General features: G+C 45.4%; 1 protein-coding gene across 2 annotated transcripts in view; it reads right to left on the bottom strand.

Moving 5' to 3' along the window:
- The window catches only part of TSPAN33 (tetraspanin 33), a gene marked incomplete at both ends in the record, with an annotated part of 32,496 nt that extends 11,627 nt beyond the window's left edge, over positions 1-20,869 (bottom strand). For both annotated transcript variants that reach the window (XM_084230485.1, XM_084230486.1), the window contains one exon: positions 20,768-20,869. In XM_084230485.1, coding sequence (XP_084086611.1) covers positions 20,768-20,869 — 102 coding nt within the window. The remainder of the gene's footprint in view (positions 1-20,767) is intronic.
- Between the last annotated feature and the right edge of the window lie 1,850 nt (positions 20,870-22,719).

The raw sequence follows: 22,719 nt of genomic DNA, 5'->3' as shown, positions 1-22,719 counted from the left end.
GGAGGGATTTCTCAGCCGTAGGGACTTGACCAGCTCAGTGGGGAAGAAGATGGCTGGCTAGACTCCACTGTCCTACAAGACAGAAACCAGCTGGAAGGGGTTGTAGGGGCTTTCGTGGGAGAAGGGGACTGGGTAACAGGCATTAGGAGAGGATCAGGCTAGTCCCTCAGCAGAGAGATGTTTTTCCTTGGGGGCTTCCTTTACTAAGGCCCTCTGCCACCTGATGTGTTCAGCAATAAACAGGGAACCCTCATCTAAAACCATGTCTTTGGGCCTCCCCTGGTGGCGGAGGTGGTTGAGCGCAGCGCTGTGAAGCTGTCTGCAGCCTCTGCAGCGCTGGTTCGATCCCGGCCGGCTGGTGAGGGTCCCACATGGTGTGGCAGACATCTCCTGTCATGCCCGCTGCTCCCCTCAGCAGTGTATTTTGTCAGTCTGCCTGTTCTGTGCCCTGCTCTGTCTCTGGTGAATCCTCTCACCTTCCTGCGCATCTGGCCTGTACCTTGGTTCTTATGTAAATGAATAAATAAATCTTTAAAAAAATAAATAAAACCATGTCTTTGAGGACCCTTCTTGGCCTGTATACACAGCAGGTCGAGTGTTATGTGCTATCCAGGAGAGAGGGAGCTGCTTGCAGAGCTGCTTGTAGAGATGGGGCGGGACGAGGTGGGGGCAGCTGGTTGCTTGTCCCACAGCACAACCAGGCTCAGGGAGCAAGGGAGGACTGGGTGGGAGGCAACAAAACCACATGGCAGATCCAGTCATCCCCCAGGCCCTGCTAAAGTGATGGAGCATCTCTGCCCTTTAAAACTCGCCACAGCCAATTACAGTTCTAAATATCACTTCACTGAATCATTTCAAAATATGTATCTGCTCTTTATTTCTGTTACTCCCAGCCTCCTTGCTGTTTTTTCACGTTACATTTTCACCAGGGTGGATAACTTTCCACAAATATGATTAAATCAAGGAAGGGAAAGTAGAGAAATGTCAGGCATCACAGGGTAACTTACTTCCATTTGTGGGCTTGTAATGACAGCTGTTGCCCATCTTTATCTTTATCTTTATTTTCCACTTTTGTGGTCCTTAATCACTTTTAATTTCATTTCCAAGTCACTTGACATGGCCTCTCACTGACAACATCAACAGTGGATTTTGTACACTTAGAGGCCACGATGAACAAAACAACACGAGATTAAATCAAGCACAAGGGGGGCCTCCCTGGTGGCGCAGCGGTTGAGCGCTGGGTTGCGAAGCTGCCCGCAGCCTCTGCAGCACCGGTTCGATCCCCGGCTGCTCCCCGGCCACAGGAGGAGGGTCCCACATGGCGCGCAGACCTCTCCTGCCGCCCGCTGCTCCCCTCAGCAGTGTACTTCGGTCCTTCTATCTGCTCTGCTCCCCGCTCTGGCTCTGGTGAATTCTCTCACCCTCCCGCGCTTCTGACTGTACCCAGTGCATGTATAAATAAATAAAAAAAAAAAACAAAATAAATCTTTAAAAAAAAAAAAAAAAACTGTGCCCTGATTTCCAAATTTAAAAAGAAAAAAAAAAAAATAAATCAAGCACAAGGGGAAATGATGCCATCAAGAGACATGGTAAATATGAGATGCATGAGGCAGCTGCCAGAATAAAATTCTTCCATGTTCCCACAGCTCCAAATGCACTAGTGATAGGAAATGTGGGGGCACTGTCATAGATGTGGTCTGACATTGACCAAAATATTACAAAGTGGCACAAGACCATATAATCACAAGGTACCTGTAAAAAAGAGGCATGAGGGTCAGTCAGAGAAGGCAATCTGACATGGAAGCAGAGACTGGATGATGTGGCACCTGGCCGGGGCTTTTGGTGGCCTCTGCAGGCTGGAGAAGGTCAGGAAATGATTCTTTCCTGGAGCATCCAGAAGGAACACAACCCTGCTGACATCTTAATTTTAGCCCAGTGAAACCCACTTAGATTTCTGACCTTCCAAACAGTAGGAAAATAAATGTGTGAGTTTTTTTTTAAAGATTTATTTATTTATGCTTATAAGAACTGCGGTAGAGGCCAGAGGTGCAGGGGGTGAGACGATTCACCAGAGACAGAGTGGGGAGCAGAACAGGCAGATCTACTGAAATACACTGCTGAGGGGAGCAGCGGGAGAGACAGGAGAGGTTTGCAGCGCCATGTGGTCAGGGATGGAACTCGTGCTGCAGTGGCTGTAGATAGCATCATAGTGCTGTGACTTAACCCCTTGCACCACCAGGGAAGTGCCCTAATGTGTGTTGTTTTAAGCCATTAAATATGTGACCATTTTTAAGCTATTAAAAAATGTGATAATTGATACAATAGCAATAGGAAATTAATAAGTTATCCATATCCAATTAGTCAGCTAAGGAACTGTGAGAACTACAGAGATAAGTAAGATGAGGTCCCTATGTTATAGAAGAGGGAGGCAAGCGCATCTGTAGCCTAAAGCAGTGGTCCTGCTGCCATTACAATGGAGGGAGCAGGGAGCAGAATTAAGAAACTCCTGATGACTAGGCTGCACCCCAACGCAAGTACACTAAGTCCTCATTTAATGTCAGTATTTTCTTGGAAACTGCATGTTTAAATGAAACAGGATAATGAAAGCAGGTCTTTGAGCAACTTCATTTCATCAAATGCAGCCATAATAGTTTATTTCTCGTCAACGTTATAATGGAACAACATACAACAGAATCTCTGGCACTGGAGCCAGGCAACAGTAGTTCTGAATGTGTTCCAGGTGTTTCCAGTGTGCAGCCAAGTTTGGGAACTACAAGCCTAAAGCACACTCAGCCAGGGAACTAGAGAGGCAGGTGCAGCCTACATTAAAATCAAGATTAAGACTTGAATATTATTATTAATATTTAATGGGGCAATTAATGATACCACTCACCTGGAGCTCACTAGCTAACACTAAATTCATGCATTTCTGTTACTGTTCTGCCTCCTCCTGGACTCACAGCTTGCCCCTTCACACTTCTATTCCTGCACACACCTCCCACCCTGAATTCCTCAAAGCTCCTGCCATTCCAAAGTTAGTGCTGCTGCTGTTAATAGCACAGCATTTTAGAGCTGAATAGAATTTTAGAAATGAGCTCAGCTACTCACCTCTTTTATACAGATGTGGCCAAAAGAACAAAGTGACATTTGACCAAGTGCACATGGGTGCAGTGGCAACATCTGGACTACACCGAATTTCTAATCTCAGTCTGGTACTCTTTCCACTCTATCCGTCTTTGCCACAAAATCCTTATAACACCCACAATATCACCAATGACCTCCTTTCATGATGAAGATGGAGATAAAGACATTTCTCAGAAGGGCTTTTCATATTCTGGCTAGAATGATGCCTCGCTAGGAACTTTTAATAGTGAGACACAATTTTTAAAATAGCTGAGTCCAGCAAAAGGCATGTTCCTGAAGAGTTGTCAATCAAATTATACAAGATAACTTGCACGCAACAGTGCCTTTATCCTTATGTAAGGTGAGTAATCACCTTATAATGAAAATAACCATCCCCTGGGCTCCTTAGGAAAAAATAGCTGATTCTGGGACTGAGGTAGGAAATACACAAGATAAGCCTTGAGGATACATCTTATAGTGCCCCAAAGCAAGGAAAGGTTCAAACACAGACAAAATCAAAACCCTACATTGATGTAGGTATCCCAAAGAGACATTAAAATAATGTGTGGAATTGCTACCCCAAATATGAAAAAAATATTCACGAGTTCATATGGACATAAATGACTTAACAAATAAATGGGGAGAAAAGACAAATCTGCCATACCGAAGAATTCCAAATAATATACGTACACTGCACTCTCCAGGAGGTGGAATCTAACCCCTCACTCCTAAGGTGGGGTCTGTGCATCCCAACTTCCTTCACAAGAGTACAGTATGGAAAAGCGAGGGAAAGACTAACCACACAGCTTAACTGACAAATACCACCTCATCGAGGTGACCAGGTAAACATCAGCAGTGACAAATCATGGTTGTGGCACACCACGATGCAGTGAAAAGAGCACTTTGCCTCTTTGGTCTTCCTCGCTCAAGCCCATAAACCCAGAAAACCACGAGAAAAACATCAGGCAAGTTCCATTAACAGGCTGGCCATTCGATTAAATATCTGACTAGTACTCCTCAAAACTATCAACATCAACACCAGGAAGTCCCGAGAAACTGCCATGAACAACAAAAACCTATGGAGACATGACAACTAAATGAAATTTTGTATCCTGGATAAGATCCTGGAACAGAAAAGTTCATTAACTAAAATTGAAGGTAATCTGAAATGTCATTAGTTGTAATAAATGTATCATACTCAAGTAAGATGTCAAACAAATAAGGATCTGGATGTAAGTGCTCTTTGTACTAGTCTCAATGTTTTTGGTATAACTTAAGCAGTTCTAAAAAAATATTTTTTAAAAGCTAACCCTCAGGACTCCCTAGTGGCGCAAGGGGTTAAGTACAGCACCGTGAAGCTATCTGCAGCCTCTGCAGCACGAGTTCAATCTCCAGCGAGGGAGCGACCCACATGGCACAGCAGACCTCTCCTTTCTCGTCCGCTGCTCCCCTCAGCAGTGTATTTCAGTCAGTCTCCTATTCTGCTCCCCACTCTGTCTCTGGTGAATCCTCTTACCCCTCTGTACCTCTGGCCTGCACCCCAGTTCTTATATGCATAAATCTTTTTTTTTTTAATATTTATTTATTTATTTCTACAAGCACTGGGTACAGTCAGAAGTGCGGGAGGGTGAGAGAATTCACCAGAGCCAGAGCAGAGAGCAGAACAGGCAGAAGGACCGAAGCACACTGCTAAGGGGAGCAGCGGGCGGCAGGAGAGGTCTGCACGCCACGTGGGACCCTCCTCCGGTGGCCAGGGAGCAGCCGGGGATCGAACCGGCGCCGCAGAGGCTGCAGGCAGCTTCGCAACCCAGCGCTCAACCGCTGCGCCACCGGGGAGGCCCTGCATAAATCTTTAAAAAAAAAAAAAGCTACATCTTGATTAGTTTTGTTGATACACATTTTGGGTGGGCATTTTTAAATTGTGTTATAATTGGCACAGTTATTTCAGGTGTTTAACGTAATTTGCTATGTGTATATCCTGCTAAATTCAGCAGAGTGTAGTTAACATGCATCACTATAGTCACAAATTTTTTTTATGTGATGAGAACTTTTAAGATCTTATTTTATTAGTAACTTTCATAGTTATCATGCTGTATATTACGTCCCTGTGATTTATTTATATAAATAAAGTTTGTAACTTTTAGACCCTTCATCATTTTGCCCAACCCTCCACCTTCAGCCATACCATAGATCAGGTCTCTCTATTTGTGAGCTTCATTTTTTTTTTTTTTTTAAGATTTCACATGCAAGTGAGATCATATGGTATTGTCTTACTCTCGAAGTCTTATTTCATTTAGCATAATATCTTCAAGGTCCACACACGATGTTACAAATGGCAATTTTCATTCTTTTTGTGGCTGAATAATATTCCATTGAATATTTATACCACAATTTCTTTATCCATTCATCCAATGATGGACACTTAGGTTGTCTATTGTAAAAATGCAGCAATGAGCATATGGGTGCACATATCTCTTTGAGTTTTCATTTTCTTAGATAAGTACCCAGAAGTAGAATTACTAATAATGATAGCTACATAGTTCTGTTTTTAATTTTTTTAGGAAGGCTGCTCTAAATTACCTTTCCAGGGCCTCCCCGGTGGCGCAGCGGTTGAGCTCTGGGTTGCGAAGCTGCCCGCGGCCTCTGCGGCGCTGGTTCGATCCCCGGCTGCTCCCCGGCCACCGGAGGAGGGTCCCACATGGCATGCAAACCTCTCCTGCCGCCCGCTGCTCCCCTCAGCAGTGTACTTCTGTCCTTCTGCCTGCTCTGCTCCTCGCTCTGGCTCTGGTGAATTCTCTCACCCTCCCGCGCTTCTGACTGTACCCAGTGCATGTATAAAAACAAACAAACAAACAAACAAATAAATAAATAAAACATGCCTTAATAAAAAAAATTAAAAATAAATAAATAAATTACCTTTCCATTAACAGAGCACAAGGGTCCCCTTTTCTCCACATATGCACCAACATTTGTTATTTCTTACTTTTTTTTTTATCTTTGGGAAAAGATCCTGACTGACATAAATTCTTCATGAAACTACAAATGGAGGAAAATAAAGTTGCAAAAAAATGTGTTATCCTTCATGAATTTGTATGTCTTCCTCATGCCAAGGCCATGCTAATCTTCTCTGTGCTGTTCCAACTTTAGGATATATGCCGCCAAAGCAAGCACTTCCTGTCTCTTTTACAATAGCCATTCTAACAGGTGTGAGGTAATATCTCATTGCAGTTTGATTTGCATTTTCCTGATGATTAGTGATGTTGAACATTTTTCATGTACCTATTGGCTATCTGTATGTCTTCTTTGGGAAAAAGTCTATTCAGACTCTCCATTTTTTGCTGTTGAGTTGTATGAGTTCTTGATATATTTTGGATTTTAACCCCTTATAAGATATGATTTTCAAGTATATTGTCTCCTGTTCAGCTGGTTGCCTTCTCATTTTGATAATGATTTCCTTTGTTGTGCAGAATTTTTTTTAGTTTCATGCAGTCCCACTTATTTATTTTGCTTTTGGTGTCAAATCCAAAAAATTATCAAGATTGATGTAATTCTAGGAGTATTCTAGGAGTTTTAGGTCTTACATTCAATTCTTTACTGTGTAAGATCACAGCCCATTTTCATTCTTCTACAGGTAGCTGTTCTGTTCTCCCAACACCATTTATTGGTGAGACTATTTTTTCCCTATTGTATCTCCTTGACTCATCTGTTATAAATCAATTGACCACATACATGCAGGTTTATTTCTGAGCTCTCTCTTCTGTTCCATTCATATACATGTCTGCTTATATGCCAATATCATACTGTTTTGATTACTATAGCTTTGTAAAACTGTTTGAAATCAGGGAGTGTGATGCCACCAGCTTTGTTTCTCTTTCTCAAGATTTCTTTGGTTATTTGGGGTCTTTTGTGGTTCCACAGAAATTTTAGGATTGCCTGTTCCATTTCTGTGGAAAAATGCCATTAGAATTTTGATAGGGATTGCACTGAATTTGTAGATTGCTTTGGGTAATGCAGATATTTTAACAATATTAATGTTTCCAATTCATGAACCCAGCATATCTTTCAATTTATTTATGTTTCCTTCAATTTTTAATCAATGTCAAAGTCACCTCCTTGATTAAATTTATTCCTATATATTTTCTTCTTTTTTATGTAAGTGGAACTGTTAATTTCTCTGACAGTTCATTATTAGTGTATAGAAATGCAATGGATTTTTGTATGTTGGTTTTATATGCCACAACTTCACTGAATCTGTTTATTAATTCTAAGTTTTTGATAATATGTAGGGCTTTCTATAAATATCATGTAGTCTGCAAGTAGTGATGCTTTTATTTCTTCCTTTCCCATCTGGATGCCTTTTGTTTCTTTTTCTTGCCTAATTTCTATGGCTAGGTTTGTAATGCTGTATTGAATAAAATTCACATTTTTAAAAACAGATTCACTTACATGCAATATTATTTACTTATTTATTAAAGATTTATTTATTTATGCATACAAGAACTGGGGTGTAAGCCAGAGGTGCAGGGGGTGAGAGGATTCACTAGAGAGAGTGGGGAGCAGAACAGGCAGATCTACTGAAATACACTCCTGAGGGGAGCAGTGGGATGAGAGAGAAGAGGTCTGCTGTGCCATGTGGGATGCTCCCTAGCTGGCCTGGGATCAGACTCGTGCTGCAGTTGTTACAGGGAGGGGAGAGGGGCAGCCCAAACCCTGCAAACCTGCCTATTCTAAATGGGTTCTGCCATCCGCTGCATCAACACAAAACAAATGAGACTTTAATGGGAAGGAACTTTAATGCAACTAGGAAACAAGATAGGAAAGGCAAAGAATCTAGTTTCTAAATCAGTCACCCAAAGTTACCCATCCCCTTTTGGTTAAAACTCCATCCAAATGGGATTGGCCCAGAGCAAGGCCCCAAAGCCTGCCACAAGTCTAAGGCATCTTCCAGTGGGGACCCACAGAAAAGGGTCAGAAACAACCAGACAAGCTCGGAAGGAAAAGAGCAAAATCAAAATCAAGATAAAAGCTGCCATTGTCACCTCCCCACGGGTCTCACCCACATCTGTGTCACCCAGTCCACAACCAAAAGACAAGCGCAGTTTCTTCACATGTCTCTAGGCTCCATGTGCCTCCTCCAGGTCTCCTCCTGGCTCTCCATCCTGCTTCCTTCCTTCTCAGTCTCCTCTCCAGCTTCTTCTCTCCCTGCTCAGCTCCACCCTCCATTTGGGTGGGTCAGGGAACCTGGGACCTCCCCCTTTACTGGGGACCACCCTGTTACACAGTGACTGGCTATGGCCAGCTTAATAGCGCTGACTTTAACCCTTGCACCACCAGGGAGGCCCTTACATGCAACTTTATGACTTTAGTCAGGATGACTTCTTACACCAAAGTGTAAGGCAGCAATCTTAAAATTGTTCAGTGACAGAGCTCTGGAAACCCACAATGCTATTTTGGTGTACATACACAACTTTCACATTTAAAATGTTTTTTCAACATTAATATCCTATTGCTGGCATCAGATTTAAAGTTCATATTTAACTTTCCCCAATTATCCCAATAATGTCTCTTATAACTGATTTTTTTTTCTTTTTATGCTCTAGGATCCAACCAAAGATTAGGTATTATTGATCAACTACTCCTTTAGCCTAGAAAAAGTTTTGCAATTTCTGTCTTGGTCTTCCTGTTATAGGGCAACCCTGATATAAAATAAAACGGGTTTCCTGGCTGTGGGTCCTCACCTGCACACTTAAAAGGGACTTATGAATACTCCACTACAGGCACACACAAAAGGTTAATAAAAGGCTTATTCACAAGGGAAAGGGAATTAAGGAAATGTACAACTCAGGGAGAAAATAGGGAAATAAAGTCTTGAATGCGTCCTACCCGATCCGCCAACCTGGAAACCCAAAGGCACTCTCAGAGCTGGCTGGATGCTGCGAGCTGGCGGGGAGCCAAAATGAGGGGATCCCCTCCAAAGCCCATGTGTCTGGCTTTATACCACACCTGGCTGCCTAACCCCAACCTCAGGTTCCAGCCACCTTCCCTTTGGTGGTGATGGGATTTGGAGTTCCCAGTGTCTTTTGGCTTTGGTCTGGAGTGGGGGTGGAGTCCACAAAGCCTGTATGGAATTAGCTTTAGGACAGCCTTTTCCCCCTAACAATTCCCCCCTTTCACTTTTTGCCACCATTTCCATGGTGATGAAGATCGAATATATGGATGTTGGGATGCAGTCTCAGATGAAAAATTTTTCCAGGTTCCAGTGTGAAAGAAAACCAGTCCCTCCAGGTATTTGTCCATTGTGGAAAGCAAAAGTCCTCTATTCCTGGAAAAACAGTTCATCAGTTCAAGCCAAAAACAAAAACAAAAAAAAAAAAACAAAAAAAAACAGAGTGACAGAGCTCTCTGTCACTGGAGGCATTAGCCAAAACAAGATAGCAAATACGTCAAAATCACAGGGAAAAAAATCTTAAAATGGTTCAACTGATGTAAAACACAAATTTTCTCAACCTTGATCCCAAACTTTTAACAGCATAGCAAAAGTTTGCAAACTAAATCTACTTTTAAACCATTTTTCCTATTTTTGCATAAAATCACAGGGCAGAATAACTAAACAGCAATTTTTTAGCTGGCTTTGTTGGAATACTCCATATAGGATCAGAGCGAACCGTTGGCATCCGGTCGATGTAGGCTTCAGGAACAAAGTTGGTCTCATCAGACTCCACTTGGGTTTTCCTCTTCTCGAGGGTACCAGGGCTTTTTCGTTGGCTGGGTTGTCCAGTCCTGCCAATGGAGGCAAGCTTCCTCACCTTCTTTAGAGGTCTCTGGAACCCTACAAACAAAGCAAACAGGTTCTCCTCTTCTTGGTTCAGCTCTTTTTCAACTTTCTGGAAGAACTCCACACAAAGCCACACAATCAAACTCATGTCCAATTTTTTTTTTTTGTTTAAGCAGACAAAATCCCTATGGAAGTTATGCAAAAACAGACTCTGAGATAAGTAGCAAAAAAATTACTACCACTATTTGTATGCTGTGTTGGTATCAAGGGGAGAGAAAATGTGACAAGTTAGCTTTGCTGAAAATAAAAAATGCAACCTTGCGCGGATCCTGGTCACCAAAACAAGAAAACTTTGTGGATTCAGAACAAAATGCAAAAAAATTATCAGTAGTTTGTCAAATAAAACTTAGTAAATATCAGGTGTATCTCCAGGTCTATTCAGTCCTTTGTAGGAAAGTTTTTTTTTACTTTCAACAGTTCCATCAATAGGAATCTGTTGAGACCATTTCTCCCTATATTTCCAGAAACAATTTCTGTAGATATTAAACAATTGAAGTATACAATATGACAAGGTGACAATCACCATTGACAATTTACATACATACCGGGTACTGAGAGGTTTTATACACATTTTAGAAAACCACTGCTAACATTTCTGTACATACCAAAGTTTTACCATTTTCCCAAGTGACAATGCTTCCCTTCCAGTTTTACTTCATTAGGTAAAAGCCAAATAGAGCAAATTCATCTAATGTCTTTCCCAGGAGGAAAGGGAGAAACTTTGTGGAGTGTCTCAGAAGCTCTACTGAGGTTCCATAAAATTTCCTTGCATCAACCAAATGATAGGCTACCAAATTTGTACTTGAATTTAGATTTCTGGGAAGCTTTGCCATAAATATCAGGAAAATAACAGAAGCAACAATATTCAATCTCTATGAAGGCACCGGCTTAGTTCAGTAGCACAATGTTGACAATCAAACCATAACCTTTAGTTTTTCTCATAACTGGAGACTTTTTTTTTTTTTTCAACGTCTATGGGCACCATGTACACCAATTTGTCAATCACTGGAGGCCAAGACAGTTAGATACAAAGACATACAGACAGACAACATATAGACACAATGAGCTCTTTAGTTACCATTCATCATGCGTGGGATATCTCAAACAACTGCAGTTTCACTCATAGGCCAAAGTAACAAAAAAAAAAAAAAAACAAGCAGAGGAAAAAAACCCTCAAAGTTAAAAAAAAACAAAAAGTTGATAGAAAATAACAAAATCAAGATTGAAAACCTTTCTATGTAAAAAAAAAAAAATACTGCCAGCATATGCTTGATCCTAGATGTTATTTCAAATCTCCTAAACTTTGAAAGGAAGAAGATCGGTTAGACCATGTTAGTTTTTTTCTCATGGTTTCTTCAGAAAAAAATGAGTCTTTGGGTATCCTGCAACAACAACTGGAAAAGAAGTCAGTAACATTCAAGTTTTTTTCTGTTTCTTAAACAAATATCTCAAGTCCTCAATGGGTTCACAAGACCAGTGGGACTTCGTCTCTGGGTCAGTTCCTTCTGGCGCTTTCTTAACTCTGGAATGATGTACCCAGGGTTTTATGCCTGCAAGTTTCAGAGAAGTATGTGTGCTTAGCAAAACGTCATATGGACCAGTCCATTTTTCTGACAGCTGGTTTTGGGCATCCCCACTCTGCCAGGTGTTCAGTAAGACCTGATCTCCAGGTTTGAAGGGATGCAATGGTTGATCAGGAGGCATAGAGATCCTCGAGGTTGCAAAGTTGTGAATTACTGCCAGAACCTCATGGATGTGTATCACATATTGTGTGATCCAGCAATCTTGTGCAATTTCCAGACTGGCTTTCAAAACTGAGGCCTGGAAGGGTCTTCCGAACACAATTTCAAAGGGGCTTAATTGTAGCCCACTTCTAGGTGCCACTCTTATGCGGAGGCGGGCAAGGGATAGTACCTGGTCCCAACGAAGCTGTGTTTCTTGGCACAGTTTTGCCAAGGTTTTCTTCAAGGTATGGTTCTTTTTCTCCGTTTGTCCAGAAGACTGCGGTCTCCATGCAGCATGCAATTTCCAGTTGATCTGTAACACACTGCTTACTGCATGAGTAACGTCAGAGACAGATGCTGGCCCATTATCACTCTGGATAGAGTCCGGTAACCCAAAGTGAGGAATTATCTCCTTCAGCAGCTGTTTTGCAACCTCGGAAGCTTTTTCCGTCTTTGTGGGAAATGCTTCCACCCATCCCGAGAACATATCCACAAAAACCAATAGGTATTTGAAGTTGCCTGTTGTTCTAAGCATTTGTGTAAAGTCCACCTGCCAGTCCTCAAAAGGGCACTTGCCTCGATATTGAACCCCAATGGCTTTAGGGTGGGAGTCATTCTTGGGGTTATTCCTGCACATAGTTGACAACCTCGGGTGATCCGTTGTGCTATTCTATGCAAATATGGTCCCTTCAAATATGGGCGCACTATTTCTAATAAGGCATCTCTCCCATAGTGAGATCCTTTGTGAAGATGTTTTAGCACCGGATATACCAGGGCCTCCAGGAGGAGTATCATCCCATGGGAGTTTACTCTCCAAGTAGAGCTGGGGTCAAACTCTGTAAATCCCCATGCACGAGTTCTCACCTCATCCCGCTCGGTGTATTCAGGAGCATACTGAATCAGGTGCACAAGAGGGATGAGTGCGCCCTGGAGGGCAGAATGGGCAGCCACCTTAGCCACCCGATCAGCTGCCCTGTTGCCCTTTGCCATGTCAGACCCATCCTTTTGGTGGCCCAGACAATGCATCATGGCAACAGCTGATGGTAAAGCTACAGCCTTTAACAAGGCCAGGATTTCTTTTTTTTTTTTAAAGATTTTTCTTTTTCTTTTTTTTTAAACATTTATTTATTTATTTATACAAGCACTGGGTACAGTCAGAAGCGCGGGAGGGTGAGAGAATTCACCAGAGCCAGAGCGGGGAGCAGAGCAGGCAGAAGGACCGAAGTACACTGCTGAGGGGAGCAGCGGGCAGCAGGAGAGGTCTGCGCGAAGGCCAGGATTTCTAATGGGTGTTTGACGTCCTTGTTACTAGCAGTAAGAAGTCCCCGCTCCTTCCAAATGGCCCCATGCATATGGAGAATCATAAAAGAGTATTTTGAGTCAGTAAATATATTGACTCTTTTACCTTTTCAGAGTTCCAAGGCATGGGTCAGGGCTATTAATTCGGCTTTCTGCGCTGATGTACCTGCTGGAAGAGCCTTGGCTTCCACGGTGTTCTGGAGCGTCACCACTGCGTATCCCACACATCGACGGCCTTGGTCCATGAAGCTGCAGCCATCTGTAAATAGCTCCCACTCTGGATCCAGCAGAGGCTGGTCAGTTAGATCTGGTTGGCTGGCATACACTGTGTCTATGGTTTCTAAACAGTTATGGATTAAGGTGTCATCCTCAGATCTGTCTGCGCTGCTTGGAAGCAGTGTGGCAGGATTCAGGGTATTAGAAACCTGCAGTTTCACATTAGGATTGTCCAACAGAGCTGCTTGATATTTTCCCATTTGCCCGGCAGTCAACCAAAGTCCACCCTTCTGCTCTAGCAATGTCAAGACCTGATGTGGCACACACACAGTGATGGGCTGACCCAATGTAAACTTCTCTGCCTCGTGTAGGAGGTCACAAGTGGCAACCACAGCACGTAAACATGGAGGCCATCCCCTAGTGGTGTGGTCCAATTGTTTGGACAGATATGCAATGGGCTGCATTTTGGCCCCAACAATTGGATCAGCACTCCTAGGCCAAACCCCTGTCTCTCATGTACATAAAGTCTGAACGGCTTCCTAAGATCTGGAAGCCCTAATGCTGGTGCAGAGATCAACTTTACTTTTATTTCATCAAAGGCCTTTTGACATTCTGGAGTCCAAGACAAAGTTTCAGAGTCCAGGCCTTTGAGAGTATCATATAAGGGTTTTGCTATTGGTCCAAAATTAGGAATCCAAATCCTACAAAACCCAGCCATACCCAAAAATCCGCGCAACTGTTGCTGGTTGCTGGGGACTCTAAGGGCTGAAATTACCTGTTTTCTTTCCGTCACCAGGCTCCGTCTGCCTTTCTTAATTTTGCCCTACCCGATCCGCCGACCTGGAAACCCAAAGGCACTCTTAGAGCTGGCCAGACGCTGCGAGCTGGCGGGGAGCCAAAATGGGGGACCCCTCCAAAGCCCACGTGTCTGGCTTTATACCAACCTGGCTGCTTAACCCCACCCTCAGGTCCCAGCCACCTTCCCTTTGGTGGTGATGGGATTTGGGGTTCCCAGTGTCTTTTGGCTTTGGTCTGGGGTGGGGGGTGTAGTCTACAAAGCCTATACGGAATTAGCTTTAGGACAGCCTTTTCCCCCTAACATTCCCAGACACTGACTCTTTAAACACTGTGGTAAAATACATATACCACAAAATTAACCCTTTTAAAATGTACAGTCCAGTGACCTTAAGTATGTTCACATTGTTGTGCATCCCTCATCACAAACAGATTCCAGAACTTTTTCATCACCCTGAACAGAAACTGTGTACCCATTGAATCCTCCCTTCATTCGTCCAAACCCTGGCAACAATTCTGCTTTCATCTCTATGACTTTGCCTATTTTGTACATTCCAAAAAATGGAATCATACAATAAGTACCCTTTGTGTCTGGTTTCTTTCACTTAGCGTAATGTTTTCAAGGTTCACCTACCTTGCAGCATGTGTCAGTACTTATTACTTTTTGTGGTTTAATAATATTCCACTGCACGGATAAAACACCATTGGTTTATTCATTCATCCCCCTATTGTTTGTTTATACCTTTTGACCATTATAAATAGTGTTGTTATGAATATCCAAGTTTTTGGCTGAATACCTATTTTTTAGTTCTCTTGGGCATGTACCTGTGGATTCCCCAGCCCACTTGTTCTCGGGTTATTGTCTTGGTGACCAGAGTTCCTGCTGGTCAAGCTAAAACATAGAGTCAAGTAGGGGGCCTCTCACCAGGACAAAAGTCTTGGTATAAAGAACATACTGGAAAGACAGTATCTGCTGAAAACAGCAGGCAGATATTATGGCCAAATTAGCATAGCCTGCTAGACTGCCTTGACAGAAGGTTAAGTGTAAACAGGAACTAGAAATAGGATATTTTGATAAGCAGAAACAATGGAGCCCCCAGGCAACAGCCCCTATTCACTAGCCCCCTAGCTTGTGCCAGACATTTCTGCATCCCCAATACACATCCTCACCACACATCCCTCGATGTTCTCACTTCCCTGAACCTGATTCCCAATAAATGTGAGATTGCCCTGGAGAAAAGGTGCTGTGGTCCCTGAGGTGTAAGGCCCTCTAGGTCTCTCTTTCTCTCTCTACTTGGACTTTAAGTTGTTTTTCTTCCCTCCTGCACTGCCCCAATGCTGTGGCCCCATGAGGCGACATATACCCAGGAGTGGAATTGCCAGATCACATGATAATTGTGTTTAATTTTCTGAGTTGCTGCTGCCAAACTACTTTCCCACAGTGGCTGCACCATTTTACATTCCTACTAGCAATATATGAGGGTTCCAGTTTCTCCACATCCTTGCCAATACTTGTTATTGTAACAGGGTGGTCCCCAGGAAAGGGGGAGGTTCCCTGCCCCACCCAAGGGAGGGTGGAGCTGAGCAGGAAGAGGAGAAGCTGCAGAAGAGACTGAGGAAGGAAGCAGGATGGAGCCAGGAGACCTGGAAGAGGCGCATGGAGCCTAGAGACACGTGAAGAAACTGTGCTTGTCTTTTGGTCGTGGACTGGGTGACACAGATGTGGGTGAGACCTGTGGGGAGGTGACAATGGCAGCTTTTATCTTGATGTTGATTTTGCTCTTTTCCTTCCAGACTTGTCCGGTTGTTTGTGACCCTTTTCTGTGGGTCCCCACTGGAAGATGCTTTAGACTTTTAGCAGGCTTTGGGGCCTTGTTCTGGGCCGATCCCATATGGATGGACTTTTACCCACGAGAGGATGGGTAACTTTGGGTGCTTCATTTAGAAACTAGACTCTTCGCCTTACCTGTATTGTTTCCTAGTTTTATTAAAGTTCCTTCCCATTAAAGTCTCCTATGTTTTGTGTTGATGCGGCGGATGGCAGAACCCATTTAAAATAGGCAGGTTTGCGGGGTTTGGGCTGCCCCTCTCTCTGTCCTATAACATTCTGACATTTTTGATAAGTCCAGGACAGTTGTTTTTGCAAAATGCTCCTCAATTTGGATATATGTGATTGTTTCCTCACAATTAGATTTGGATGATGTATTTTTGACACAAATACAATTCTGTGTTCTCAGCATATTGTGTAAAGAAGCACAACATACTAATTTCTACATAGAAATGAAGAACAATGTACTAATAGAGGATCTGGATGTTAGACATATGTCTCTTCATCCCATAAAACAGTAATATGGCAATACTCTAAAGTGTTTCCAGTTTTCCATAATATTTGGTTGCTACTTGTTCTCTCCCCTTTGCCTTCTGCTAGCTGGTGCACGGACTTGCTGGCAGATAAGCAGAGCTACAGGCAATAATGTACCTGGGAAAAATAGAAAATGGAGAAAATTCTCTCTATAATCTTGACTTTCTTTCTCCTGAAAATTGGAAAAAGAGAGCCATGATTTTATTTGTGAGAAAAACCCTTAGGATACTTCAGGGCCACCAATACTAAGAGAGATAAGGTTATAGGGCCACAAGCCAAGGCCCTTCATAAGTGTTCTCCTCCTGGCTCTAAAGCCCAAATGCCAATAAATACAGACAAGTTAGTTCTCGGAGGCCATCTCCATTGGATTGAATCTTCAGTCCAACGTGGTGTAATGAGCCTTGAGGAATGGACCTGTCTTTAGGGAAGGTCCTCAGAGATAACAGTGGGGCCCCTTTCCTATGACCGATTTTATGTATACACACACACACACATCAATTTTTATATACCATGTTATATATTACATATGTCACATATAAAACCTTCTCTATAAAATATAAAGATAGGGGCCTCCCCGGTGGTGCAGTGGTTGAGCGCTGGGTTGCGAAGCTGCCCGCAGCCTCTGCAGTGCCGGTTCGATCCCCAGCTGCTCCCCGGCCACCGGAGGAGGGTCCCACATGGTGCGCAGACCTCTCCTGCTGCCCGCTGCTCCCCTCAGCAATGTACTTCGGTCCTTCTGCCTGCTCTGCTCCCCGCTCTGGCTCTGGTGAGTTCTCTCACCCTCCCGCGCTTCTGACTGTACTCAGTGCTTATATAAATTAATTAATTAATTAATCTTTAAAAAAAAAAGATAACATTAATCATTATTTCCCTCTAGCAAATAATAGGAATGTGAGCAAAGAGGCTCAAGGGCTGAAGGAACTCAGGCTCAAGATTGGTCTTCACCTAGCCCCGAACCCCAGCTACCTGCCACTTGTCAGGAGGAGTGCTTACCCAGCTCTCCAAGTCCATCCCCAAAAGGTGACCTCTAGGTGTGATTTCCAACAACAACAGTAATAGCTACCTTTTGTGGAGTGCTGAGGACCAGGGGCTGGGCTAAATACTTTGTACACCTGTCTCACTGTATTCTCACCACAACCCTTTTTTTTTTTTTTTTTTTAATTTTAGAAGTTTTTATTTTTTTTTATTTATTTTTTTTATTTTTTTAATTTTTTAATATTTTTTATATTAATTTTTTCATTGTTTACATTTTTAAACAATATTTTTTTTATAAATTTTATTGTTATATTCCCCATACAATTGCAGCCCCCCATTCTGACCCCAATCCCTCCCCTCCCGCCCCCACCCCCCTAAAAGTGTCTCTGGTTCATAGTTTTTTGTTGATTTTGATTTTCACTTTCTTATAGTTATTCATTTTCCTGGTCCATTATTTAAGTTTTCTAGATTCCTGCTATGAGTGAGACCATCCGGTATTTTTCTTTTTCTTTTTGGCTTATTTCGCTGAGCATGATCCCTTCCAGCGCCATCCATGTTGCAGCAAATTGCATGTGTTTATCTTTTTTGAATGCTGAGTAATATTCCATGGTATATATGTACCACATCTTCTTGATCCAGTCATCTATTTTTGGGCATTTGGGACCACAACCCTTGAGAGAGGGTTTGTGTCTCCATTTTACAGAACTGATGCTGGGAGAATTCACATAACTTTCCCCATTTCACTCAGCCAGTGAGCAGCAGAAGTTGGGCTAGAACCTAGGTCATTTTCTTGAACTTCCCCACCCCATCCCAACCCAATCTACCTTACCTTACCCTCCTTTTATTAGACAGACGACTTTGGGAGGTGACAGCCAGGGAGAGGGATTGGCTCCATAGACCCATTTCCTTTGGTAAAATGCCTCATTCAAGGTCAGAGAACCTAGCTAACCAAGCTGGCACCACCCCAAAGTAGAGAAGAGCCCCTTCTTGGCCCTACTTTAACCTCATAAAAAGCCAGAGACTCTAGAAATAGCGCACTAAAGGACAAGAGGCCCAGTTTCTTTCTGGCACAAATTTACTGTGTTACCCTAGCCAATATATCTGTCTCTCTGTCCTTAATCTTTTTCCTCTAAAAGAGAAAAATTTTCTGCCTCTGTGAACTATTTAAGGATAAATACATCATTTTGTGGACTACTGCTTTCTTTAAGATCTGGAGCTGGATCTAAAGATGCATCTCGGGCAGACCAGGCATGCAGGGGAGCTCATTCCCGCATCGGCATTTTGGAGCAGGGACCTTTCTTTGGTGGAGACTGCTTGAAGCTGGCGGAGGGCTCCTGGAGGAGCCAGAGGTGAGCTGGGAAGTTCGCCCATGCCAGGCTCCTTCTGGCCTGCAGTCCGAACCTAGAGGGGAGCGGCACCCACCACTGGGGCAGACCAGGCACGCTGGGGAGCGCGTCCCCCGCATCGCCATTTTAGAACAGGGACCTTTCTTCAGTAGAGATGGCTTGAAACCAGCAGAAGGCTCCCAGAGGAGCCAGAGGTGAGCTGGGAGGTTCGCCCACACCAGGCCTCTTCTGGCCTACAGTCCGAGCCCAGAGGGGAGCGAGCACCCATCATCTGGGCAGACCCGGCGCACAGGGGAGTGTGTCCCCCGCATCGCCATTTTGGAGCAGGGATCTTTCTTAGGTGGAGACTGTTTGAAACCAGCAGAAGGGTGGGCAGTCAAGACCACAGCTAAGGGTGGGCAGTCAAGAGCTCCAAAGGAGAGGCAGAGCCTTAGTTGACAGAGGAAGTCAGGACCTGGGATGCCACTGCTGGCTCTGACAACCCCCAGTCCTAGCAGAGTGGTGGTGAGATTTTCTTCTATTCTTCCCTAGCTTGCAGCTGAACCAGAACCTAGACCATGGGTGGGAACCTGGGTTGACTATTAATACTCCAGCACCCTAGCTAAGGAGCAGCCATCTGGGCCAAGGAATTCCCCTGGCAGCACTGTGGTTCAGCAGAAAATCACCAGGTCAAGCCTACCGACCAGCTGTTGGGCTCTGGATAAAACAATTAACTTCTCTGTGCTTTAGCTTGCTCACATGTAAAATAAAATGCCAACGCTGGACGAGATGGCTCCCAAAGATTTTTCCCAGTTCTAAAACTGAGAATTTCATAGGTGTTCAAATTTGATTTTCCCCAGCACAATGGCTGAGAGCGAGCTGTCATCACCACCCTCTGGGATTTCTCTCATTTGTCCCAACAGGCTAGCACTTACGTACTTTGTGTCTGTTCTTCACACCACGGCCTCTGTGAAACCTTTCCAGCAACTGGCTTAGATGCCTGGTCTGCTCCCTCTCCTAGGAAACATATTTTAGACTCATGATTTCTCCCTCCTGCAAATCTGAACTTTAGGTCTCAGGCAGAGTGGGCAAGGATAATGGCTCTTAGAGCAGCAACTCTGCAGGGGGGTTGGTGCTGAAAGAAAAATGGGGGGATGGAGGTGGAACCTCCCTGTGCTCTCAAATTTGAAGGGGCCCACGGACTCCTACAACATGAAATTGGATTGAGCTAGCATTTCCCCATCTGACCCAGCTGGATTCTCAGTTCCTGATCATACTGGGTTTGATGTCATGAAGGAGGAGACTGACACCTTCAGTGGTGAACAAGCTGCTCAGGTTAGTCAAGTCAACAATTAAGAGCAGAGTGGGGCTGAGAACCCAGGTGGTGCCAGTTCAATATTTTTTCCCACTATTTTCACCCTCAAGCAAAAGATTACGAAAGGACCCTTCCAGTCCACCACAGGGTCTTTTTCAAAGAAGCTGGAAACTGTCCGCCTGCGGGCGGAGGCGGGGTGGAGAGTGGTCCTGAGAGGTGGGGTGAAGTTTGGGGCAGTGCTGGGAAAGACGTCCGCACCTGCAGACCTCGCGCGTCCCTTCTCAGCCTTAGGAAGAGGGAAGCCCCTGAGGTCTGCAGAAGGAAGAGGTGAAGCCCCTTCACCCCTCGCCTCCGAGGTGACGGGAGGGAAGAGCTGGGTTCCCCCTCTAGTTCTTTTCTCCGCGCCGCAGGGCCTCCCGCCGCCAGGCCTGGAAGTCCCCCATCGCGAATATGCCAGCGCGTCTTGGGCCAACAGGAAAACCCGCTCCTCCCGATCAAACCCACCTTTCTTGTCTGACGCAGACCCTCATCCGAAGCCCAGAGAATACCCAGAAGTCTGCATAGAACCGCTCGCAGACCCCCGCCGCTCCCCTCCCGCACCCCGCCCCCCGCAGACCCGGCCGCCGAGATGTCCTTCCCCGGGATAAATTACCCCAAAGTGCCGCGAGCCCAGGAAAACTAGGCAGCGCCGCTCTCCGCGTTCGCCCAGCACCCGGCATCCCGGGGCGCCCCTCCTCGGCCGCCGGCACCCCACTCCATCCTCCGCGGGAAGGGGGTGCCCTGAAGCCCAAGACTCACCCAAAAAAGCATGTTGAAGAAAAACAGCAGGTATTTCACCAGCGGGCTGACGAAGGAGAACTCCTCCCCGTAGGCGGCCGGCGCCCCGGGGCTCCGGGCCATGGCCCCGCCGCGGGCGCCCCCGGGGGCCTAGCTCCCCGCGGCCGCCGGCCCACGGGCGCGCTCCGCGCGGGGGACAGAGCCGCGCGCCGCCGGGGCCGGGGCCGGGGCCGGGGCCGGAGCCGGGGCCGCCGGGCAGCAGCGCAGCTGCTTTACTGGAGAAGCGAGCGCAGGCGGCGCGCAGGCCCCTGGAAACCCGCCCCGCGCGGGGAGCAGCTGCCCCACCTGACTCCCCAATGGTCGGTGGCTGATGACACGAGTCCAGGCTCCTCCCCACAAGCGGGTTGGGGGGGTGGGGTTGTGGGGAACCACCTGTTCTTCCAGGGAACAGGGCGGTGTGCGCAAAGCGCAGGGACTTAATCAAGGCAAGCTTAGGACCCGCGCCTACTGGGAATTCCTCGTTCATGGGGAATAATTGATCCCCATCACGAGTGGGGTTCAACGGGTTACCCGCGCCTGCCGGCGGAGGGCAGCGCGCGCGCAGCCCCGGGCATTCAAGGCATCACATACCTGTTATTGCTCAATCTCGGGTGGCTGAACGCCACTTGTCCCACTTGTCCCTGAGCAGTTGGGGGACTCCGACCTTGCTGAAGGGTCAGTGATTCTGCTCCCCTCGCCCAGCCCACCCTGCAACAAGGAGAGAGTCGGGAATGCAGTTGCTGCTGGGCAGAAGGAATGTGCGCCGCCCAGCACCGCCACGTCCGGTGCCCAGCTGTCGTGCACATATGCAAACACATGCGTTAAAATCAACAGGTACGGGGCCTCCCCGGTGGCGCAGCTTGAGCGCTGGGCTGCGAAGCTGCCCACAGCGGCCTCTGCAGCGCCAGTTCGATCCCCGGCTGCTCCCCGGCCACCAGCGAGGGTCCCACATGGCGCGCAGACCTCTCCTGCCGCCCGCTGCTCCCCTCAGCAGTGTACTTCGGTCCTTCTGCCTGCTCTGCTCCCCGCTCTGACTCTGGTGAATTCTCTCACCCTCCCGCGCTTCTGACTGTGCCCAGAGCTTGTGTTAATAGATAGATAGATAGATAGAATCAACAGGTACGTACACCACCGTGTGTTGAGCAATGCGCCGAAAGCTCTGAGTAAATATAATCTGGGTAAAGATAAAGAAAGCTCTGGGTAAAGATACAAGAGGGTAAAGATAATCGCTGGGGGATGACAATAAAATCAGGGACACAAAACTAACCTACAAGTAACAATTAGAGAGTGGGTAGGCGTAACTACAGTTCTGTTTAGTAACTATATATTTTAAGCTTTAAAACCCAATCGTGGAAATATAGAAACATCACAATGTAATCTTGCCACCTTAATTCATTACTGTTCAAGCACCGCCTCCCTACTTCCTTGGAGTCTTGGTTTACAAATAGACAACATGTTTAACATGTTGCTGCCACACACACCCAGGTTGGATGCAGCGTAGGTGGGGGAGACGTTAAGTATTACAAACCTGAACGCGATAGACACAATGTTTGTGCTCCCCCCATTCATGTGTGAAATCCCAACCCCCAAGGTAAAGGAATTAGGAGATGAGGCCCTTAGTGCTTAGGTCTTGACCATGGAGACCTCATGAATGGGATTAGTGTCCCTATAAATGTGAGCACATAGTGAAAGCACAGCTGCTTACATGCAGAGAGCTGGCTCTCACCAGACCCCGAATCTGCCAGTGTGTATTCATCTTGGACTTCCCAGCCTTCTTAAGCGTGAAGGATATATTTCTGTAGTTTATCAGCCACCCAGTTTATGGTATTTTTGTGAAAGCCGTTGATTTCACCTTTCATCAGCCACATGAGCCACATGACCTGGGCAAGCTACTTAACATTTGCGAGCTTCCATTTCTTTAATGTTTTTTTTTC

The sequence above is a fragment of the Talpa europaea genome (assembly GCF_964194135.1).
Source record: "Talpa europaea genome assembly, chromosome: 3".
In the NCBI taxonomy this organism is placed as follows: domain Eukaryota; kingdom Metazoa; phylum Chordata; class Mammalia; order Eulipotyphla; family Talpidae; genus Talpa; species Talpa europaea.
This window is presented reverse-complemented; position numbering and strand designations above follow the sequence as displayed.